Source organism: Notothenia coriiceps, unplaced genomic scaffold (assembly GCF_000735185.1).
Source record: "Notothenia coriiceps isolate Sejong01 unplaced genomic scaffold, NC01 NC01_scaffold00020991, whole genome shotgun sequence".
Taxonomy (NCBI): domain Eukaryota; kingdom Metazoa; phylum Chordata; class Actinopteri; order Perciformes; family Nototheniidae; genus Notothenia; species Notothenia coriiceps.
The window spans coordinates 1-9163 of record NW_011353692.1 but is presented as its reverse complement, the minus strand read 5'-3'; the positions used below and the strand labels follow the sequence as shown (position 1 = coordinate 9163).

Genomic DNA, 9163 nt, shown 5'->3' with positions numbered 1-9163 from the left:
AGTCATTTGTTTCTTTTTGTAATTGTTTCATGCTTCTTTCATTTATTTATTTTTGTAATTGTTTCATGCTTCTTTGTAGTCATTTGTTTCTTTTTGTAATTGTTACATGCTTCTTTCATTTATTTATTTTTGTAATTGTTTCATGCTTCTTTGTAGTCATTTGTTTCTTTTTGTAATTGTTTCATGCTTCTTTGTGGTCATTTGTTTATTTTTGTAATTGTTTCATGCTTCTTTCATTTATTTCTTTTTGTAATTGTTTCATGCTTCTTTGTAGTCATTTGTTTCTTTTTGTAATTGTTTTATGCTTCTTGGTAGACATTGTCTTTTTGTAATTGTTTCATGTTTCTTGGTAGTCATTTTGTGTGTCCTTGTAGTTTTTTGTTTTATTCAATTGCTTTGTTCTTTTGTAGTTGCGTTTTTTTACCACCTATTGTAGTCACTCTTTCTCTATCCGTGATTACTTCCCAAATTATCAGCTAAACGTACTTCAAGTATCGAAAGTAAAAGTACTTGTTATACCGAACGGATTTTTTCACAGTAATATATTATTATGTTGAGTTTTTGTGTATACATGCTTTTTAGTGATGTATTTTGTCAATGTGGATGAAATGTAGATATTGTTTTAAGTATCTGTATGTCTCTTTGTAGTTTTTTGTGTTTCTTTCTGTTCATTTGGTGTCTCTTTGTACCCGTTTTACATCACTTTGAAGTAGTTTTTTGATTATTTTTGTGTCTCTTTTTGTGTCCCTTTGTAGTCGTTTATGTATATTTGTTTTTTGAGTCTCCTCCTGGTTGATATATGTGTCTCTTTTAGGTGAAATGTTGTATGTTCATACAATGGGTGGTCTGATACACTTGTCTTAAATAAAAGTTTACTGATTTCATCTTCAAGGACCTTCTCTTTTATGTCCTCTTTCCATTTCTCCTCCTCTGCCTCCACCCCCCTTCACTCTGCAGGGCCTCCATGATGTGTCCACAGTGAACGGGCAGCTGGTGGTCCTGGAGTGCAGACTGAGGGGAACCCCCCCCCTGCAGGTCATGTGGTACAGAGAGGACGAGCAAGTACTGGACTCGGATGATTTCAGGATACTACGCAAGAGTGAGTGTGTGCTTGGCAGTGGGATGGGGTCTTATGACCTGGAGAAACATTGGACTTTACACTTACCAAATCAAAACAATCAAGCAAAAATATACACTTTTTGTTAAATGGACACATGATTATATTATTAAGAACATGTAATATTGTGTTATCTTTAATTTGGCCAGAAAGTTACAGATTCTTATCTTCACGGTCAACTTGTATATTTTGTACTTTTTTAGTTCTATTTTATTTTTCTATTTATTTGTATACTGTTTATATTGTATAATTGTTTATTTTACATTTAAACATATTATTATTATTATTATTATTATTATTATACTACTCTTTTTAATTTCAAATTATGTGCAATACTTTGTTTGACATGCTGCTGCCGCTGCAATGAAAACATTTCCCAATTTGGGATCAATAAAGTATATCTTATCTTATCTTATGGGGTAGTGGTGCACTTCCCCCTCTTGTGGCTCAAATAGTTATTACAACAACAATCACCTATCAAAATATAATGGATAACAAGAGTTTTATTTTCTTACTCTCCTCTCAGGGCCTTTGTAATTGCTCAAGTCTGATTTGAGCAGAGTAGGTTTTGCATTCGAATGACTGGTACTGAGTCTGATTTGCAGAAGTTTCCTATTTCTCTTGAATGTAAATATTGTCTGACCTGACTAAAAAACAATTGACTTTTCTTTCTCCTTGTTTTCCCAGAGGCCAGCTCTGCATCAGTGCCAGGTAAGTGCAGAATATACAAAAAAGACTTTTATAAAACATATATTGTTTATTCTGACCTTGCTATAATTTCTTTCAACTGAAGTTGTTTTTGTAATACTTTCACCTTTCCGGTACCCCAATAACCTTTTAAATAACACTCCCTTGATGAAACCGGCTTATTTGGATGAAAGGCTTTAACTCTGTCCAGGAAGCCAGGTCAAATACATTTAACATTTTAAGAAATGTGACATTATATTGTATTTAGCTTTTTTTTAATTATCGTTTTATTTCGTTTTTTAAACTTTTTTATGACATCATAACGTTACAGAAGTGAGTGTCTTTTACAGGTTGACTGGGTGATTTACAGTGACAATGACAGCTACCCGAACAATGCTTAAAGGAATGAGATGTTATCTATATACAATGTTCATAAAGAAAGTTCAGTTTTAATCCTGTCTGGAAACGAAAGTTAAAGACTTTATTGAATGAAAACATGTGTACTGTTCTGTTGTTCCCCTCCACAGAGGAGCTGTGCACACTGGTGATCACAGAAGCCTTTCCAGAAGACTCGGGCATTTTCAAATGTGTCGTCATCAACCCCTTCGGCACGGTCTCCTGCTCTGCCATCTTAGAAGTTTACAATGGTTAGAAAGTCACTTCATATAGCACCATACATCTTCTATTACAGTTTCACCAGTTGATCTGTGTTAAACAAATACAAGTGAATAGTCTTGCTTTTAAGGTCAGCCATCTCTTGCTTTGCAGACCTGGAGGAGCAGCTGGAGGTGGAGGCAGCCAGTCAGCAGGTAGCAGCTTCTCTCCGACAGGAGCAGGAAGACATGTTCCATCAGGAGACTTTCAGCGACGAATTTCCATCAGAGCTGCCTGACTCCATGACCCTCCCCCCGCCTGAGTGGCCTGAGAGCCCGCTAGAAGATAACAGCCCAGTTGCAGAGTGAGTGGATGGTACACACACACACACACACACACACACACACACACACACACACACACACACACACACACACACACACACACACACACACACACACACACACTTACACCCATATCAGTAAGTCAGCATTGGTAAACATTATATAACAATGACCTCAGTGTCATGCAAACATAATAATTGTAATAGATATATTTTTCTATGGAATTATGCTTCTTAGTGACCATGTTACTGGAGTGTATCAGGGTCGGACATCTGGGAGGGGGGAATGTATTAATATATGTTCACATTAATGATAGCAAATGTAGTGCAGGGAATAGCAATCAAGCTTTCAGAATGAGAATACATTCAAAATCGTATCTTGTTGAAATCTTAAGATTTTTTTCCCAATAATTCAAATCACTAACAGTAAGTAAGTAAAGTCGAAAAGTCTTTTCGATTTCACAATTTACATTTTGAAAAAAAATGTTTTACCTTATGCCTTGCCCTAAAACTCCTCTGTCTATTATTGACATGCGTTACATTTAATTGAGTAGCAAAAGGTCTTAGCAAGTTGCTATTAATCAATAAAATGTTAAATAAAATAAAGGACACATTTTTGTAAGTTTTAGTGACTTTTTGACATATAGTGGGTCATTCATGAGCACTCATTTCAGTCTTTGTAAAGAGTTGTAGTTCCTACTTACATCCAGACGAGGCCGCTCTTGTATCAATACAAAATGTCACAAAGGTACCATGTTCAAGTTCAATTTCTTCTTTTCTTTGGTGTGTTTCTTTCTTTCTTTCTTTGTTCCTTTCTTTTTTTCTTTTTTTCCTTATTTAGACTTACTTAATGGTAGTATTCCAAGTGAGGATTAAACAAAAACATATGAGTTACGTTTAGGCCTAAAACTGTGGACAAAAAATGCAGCTTTTGAGAAAGGCTTTTGAACACTAAAGAACACAAATACATAATAATAATAATAATAATAATAATAATAATAATAATCAAAGAAAATAACATATATTTTAGAGAAAGGTGCCAGCCAATCAGAGAGGGGTTCTGAGGTTAATTAGGTGCAGTTGTGATGACGTTGCTCTGCTTTTGGGAAATTGAGCCAATCAGCTGCACCCTCGCGGCCCCGTCGTGCACACCCCTCGTGAGCGCGCAGTGCCACTTGTTGCGGTCCAGCCTCCTGCAGGACGGAGTTTGGGTTCCCCTCAGCAGGGAAAGTCCAATTCTTCTTAGCCAGTTATGAACTTTAAGGAAAGTGGTGCAGAAACCTTAAACTAGGTAAGAAAATATCCTCTTCGTCTTTGAACAGAGTGTTACCGGCTGCTTTTTAACCTGCCGTTCGGAAATGTTGCTATTTGTTGTGGCATTTGTAACCTCTGTAAAGTATGTCTACATTGACGCTAACTCTTTAAACACGCTCGTTTTCCCTACTTGTTTATATCATGGAAACGTAACGCTATGTCGTCCTGAAAAGGTCACACTATGTTTAGAGAGCACTTGGAAAGAGGACTTTACTCTATTTTGGGGCTTTGTGTCATCTGGCTCGCTGCTCGTTCGCACATGCTTGGAGGAAAACCCTTCAGCAAGCAGATACATAACCGAAGTTAAACGCCCAGTGAAAAGTATTTAAAAAATACATAATAATATATTTAAATATGTCGTAAAAATGCAGCTATGTGTGAAAGAACACTCGACGTCTGTTGTAACCATGATGCAGGTAAATTTAAGGAGATATCTTAAACATATAAACACATCACTAAACCAGTGGAGAAAGAAGTATTCAGGTTTCAGACTTAAGAGAACACAATTGTTCAAATGGTATGTTACAAATAAAAGTCCTGCATTAAAAACCTTACCTACATTAGAGTACGTGCATCAAATATATTAAGGTACCAAATCATATTTTAAATGACTGGATTATGCTGCATTAATGTGTCTATCTAATTTTATTTCATTTTGCATAATGCTGCTGAATTTTTCTTAGCCTATATATGTCAATGTTTATTAATTTGTATTTATTTGATTTATTTTTTGTACTAGCTAATATTCTGAATATCAAAATAAAAATAGTATAATTAACGTAGTGGAGAAAAAAGAATAATACTGACTTCCAAACTGCAGTTGCTTAGAAGAATAGAGTACCTTAAAATAGTAAAATACTTGAGTAAATGCACTCTTATTACATTTTAAAGTGATTTGATATCAACGCTCACTTTCCTGGGAGTCCTTCTGCTTTACGGATACACTTAGGGAAGCACCAGACCTTCTTTATTGTGCTGGTGACATGCATACTTCAGCCAAGTGGTCCCTTACTTTGGGCCATGAGCTCATCTGTAAAGTGGCGATATGGGCTGTGTGTCCTTCAGACTCAACCCTTTACTACTAAGCTAACAAAAGAGCTCATATTGTTAAAAATATTGTACACAACCCACGTGGAGCCTTGTGTGGATGCCCACACAAGGCTCCTGGACCTGATGGCATCTCTGGCCGTGTTCTCAGGGTGTGTGCAGTTCAGCTGGCAGAGGTGTTCAGTCACAGACATCTTCAACAGGTCCCTGCTGTAGTCTGTAGTCCCCACATGCTTCAAACACTCCACCATCGTTCCTGTCCCCAAAAAGACAATAATCACCAGCCTCAATGACTACCGCCCAGTAGCACTCACCTCCATCATAATGAAGTGCTTTGAGCGGTTAGTCAAAACTTCATCACCTCCTCCCTCCCTGACTCTCTGGACCCCCTGCAGTTTGCCTACAGAGCAAAGAGGTCCACAGACGACACCATAGCCCTCACCATCCACACTGCCCTCTCACACCTGGACCACAGGAACACATACTGTATGTGAGAATGCTGTTCATTGATTACAGTTCAGCCTTCAATAGCATTGTGCCCTCCAAGCTGGTCATCAAGCTCAGAGACCTCGGGCTCAACAGCGCCCTCTGTGACTGGATCCTGAACTTCCTGACGGGCAGACCCCAGGCAGTGCGGGTGGGAAACATCACATCCTCCACCCTGATCCTCAACACCGGAGCCCCTCAAGGCTGCGTGCTCAGCCCTCTCCTCTACTCCCTGTTCACTCACGACTGCGTGGCCACACACAGCTCCAACACCATCGTGAAGTTTGCTGACGACACGACCGCCATCGGCCAGATCACAGACGGCGACGAGACGGCGTACAGAGAGGAGGTCGAAAACCTGACATCTTGGTGCCAGGATAACAACCTCCATCTCAACGTCAGCAAAACAAAGGAGCTGATTGTGGATTACAGGAAGCAGCAGAGAGAGGGACACGCCCCCATTGCCATCAATGGGACTACGGTGGAGAGAGTCAGCAGCTTCAGGTTCCTCGGGGTCCACATCACTGAGGACCTGACATGGACTCTTCACACCATCACCAAAAAAACTCCACAGCGGCTCTTCTTCCTCCGCAGGCTGAGGAGGTTCAACATGGACTCCAGGATACTCTGCCACTTCTACAGGTGCACTATAGAGAGTATCCTGACTGGCTGCATCACGGCCTGGTACGGTAGCTGCACCGCCCTCAATCGCAAGGCTTTACAGAGGGTGGTGGAAACTGCACAGAACATCACCAGGACGGGGCTGCCATCCATCTACTCCCAGCGGCTCAGGAAGAAATCCCTTAGGATTATAAAAGACCCCCCATCACCCCAGCCACAAACTGTTCAGTCTGCTGCCGTCTGGCAGGCGCTACCGCAGCATCCGGACTTAAACCACCAGATTCAGAGACAGTTTTATCCCACAGGCAATAAGACTGTTAAACAACTGAACTGCTGAAACAATTTCATAACATTCATCTGCTACTTAGTAATTCATTATCTATTTATCTAATATATCATTCCAATAGCTTGCATATAGACTCTTATTTCACTATTTCACTTTTTTCAAAATATTTTTCTTTTTGTATTTACTTTTTAATATTTACTTGCACTATATTTTACTGTTTTTCTGTGTTATTGTGTTGCACTGTTGGAGAAGCCTGTGACCTAAGATTTTCATCGACATAACTACTCTGTAGCTATGTTCGTATGACAAATAAAGAACCTTGAACCTTGAACCCAAATTAATATTTTTAAATAGTTCTTTATGTGTCAGGGAAAAAATACAAAGTAGCATATAGAGTGTTGCTAAATTTGAACTAAACACGAAAATGAATTATCAGTTTTGCACTTCCGGGTCCCTCGTCTCAAGGTCAACGGTTTCTTGAATTCGTTTTAGGTTAGATGACTGAAATAAGTTCTGTAGCTAAGACAAGCTTAAGATATTTTCATGTTGTATTCTATAAAATAAAATACATCGGTAAGTATCCCACTGGTGAATGTACAAAGCTTTTACATATCTTAAAAACAGCGTTTGCTAACAATTCACTAAATTAGACTACTAACCATCATCAAGCTGATCATTTGTTGCCTTTAGCTTAGCGGTGTTGACATGAAGTCATGTGACCGTGATGTAGTTTATTTATAACTTGACGCTAGCTTTTTACTTCTTGCAATTGCATTTATGCTTAAAAATAAAACAGGTATTTCTGTGGGAAGATTATCCTGCTGAACAAAACATGTACGTATCATAAATGTCTGTTTGCCACAGAGCTTATTTTCTGCAACATTTTAAACTTCAAGGGAGAATCCAATTGGCTGCTTGTCGAGGGAGCCCTTGCGATGCTAACTTCCAGGTTGGCCTACAGAAATGCGTCATCAATGCACCACTCTACGATGCATTCAAGTTCAGTCATATAATTAGATACTTGTGAATAAAATGCTGTTTTGGAATTTTTGATATTGCACCACAAATATCAACCTGTGTGAAATAATTCAAAAGTAGGAAATAGGGTGTTTGATTGCACTCAGTAAGTGCGTCTTTAATGTTGACTTGATGCGTCAGTTCGTATTTGAAACCAGCGAGTGTTCATAGTGTGTGAAATATGTTTGGCTTAGTGTAATCTGTCCTCTCTGTATTAGTGTTTAGGGCTATGATCTCATCTGTAATGTGAAGTGCAGCCAATGGCGTCTTGTGTCCTTCAGAACCCCCCCTCCCCTCAGTGGTGCTGCACAACAACAGTTGTTCATTGGCAGGATTCTGGCCTTTAAGGTCACGTTGAGGTTCTCCAACTTGAAGTGTATGTCATTGTTTAGTTGACTTGATTACTCGGTGAGGACATTGGATTGCCTGTTGGTTTGGACTTTTAAACGATAGAAAGAATAAGGAATCTCAGATCAATGATAAAAAGACGTAGTAGTCATGGCAAGGTAAATATTTATTTTAACGTTAATAAAAAGGTTTTTTGTATGGTTGGTTTTATCCCTCATCACCAAATTGAAATAATGTATTTCAGTACAGTGTTGAAGTGTTTTCAGAATCCAGCAGATTTCATTTTTCGAAAGCTTATCATTCTCCTACCCACAATGCCATGCTGATCTTTTTTGTGTGTGTGTGTGTGTGTGTGTGTGTGTGTGTGTGTGTGTGTGTGTGTGTGTGTGTGTGTGTGTGTGTGTGTGTGTGTGTGTGTGTGTGTGTGTGTGTGTAGTAGTGTCTGCACCTGCCAGCTGATGTCCGAATTCCAAGACCGATATAGCGTTCCCCAGTTAATCACACAAATATGCATACTGTATACCAACACAGTATCTGACACACACACACACATTACTTTCACGTAGTAGCATTTAAGTCATAGAAAGTGCAACCCATAATAAGTTACACACAATGAAAAACACTTTAGTTTTTTTAGCCCGGACTCCAGATTAGATAGAAGGATTTTTGTAACAGTTTCTTAGGGATGAGAAGGTCATGAAGAGTCTTCAAAGCAATGACTGGTGTATGTAATAACATCAATCATTGCTGGATTACATCCAGGTGGCACTTCAAGGAACCTCAGTCACCTTAAATGCAACAGAGCCATCGTTAATGTCATGAGAAACAGCTGTGCTCTTTCTGCAGTGACGTAAAAAAAGATCTGATTCAGAGTGCTAACAATACATCCATATGGACATAGATGACTGCCGATCAGTACAAATCATTCAGTATAGAAATAGCAAAAATATGTTTCACATAATGTAGAGCAGTTGCTATATCTTAAATGTAAAAGGGCTCAGGCTGATCTCATATTTGTAGAGTTTCTAATAAGGACATTTAAAATGTTCTTATTATGTTTTATGTTCATGTTAAATAAAAATGCAATATCGGTTAACATAAAGTCTCCATATAGATTGCATCCTCTGAGGATAACGGTACACACAACAAAATATATAGGTGTTATGTTTATATGGTGTAGCAGCAGAATAGTTTAAATGGTTCTTTACACTTATAATAAAAATAGTATAGAGTATATACTGTATATACACTGAACAAAAATATAAATGCAACACTTTTGTTTTTGCTCCCATTTTTCATGAGA

At 38.4% G+C, this 9163-nt stretch overlaps 1 protein-coding gene across 1 annotated transcript; it reads left to right on the top strand.

Moving 5' to 3' along the window:
* Positions 1–957: 957 nt before the first annotated feature.
* LOC104953018 (palladin-like) lies at positions 958–2762 on the top strand (the record flags this gene model as incomplete). The annotated part of the gene is made up of 4 exons (XM_010779936.1): positions 958–1099; positions 1805–1828; positions 2332–2451; positions 2573–2762. Coding segments are annotated over 4 exons (476 nt in total), but the record flags the coding sequence as incomplete, so codon positions are not given.
* Between the last annotated feature and the right edge of the window lie 6401 nt (positions 2763–9163).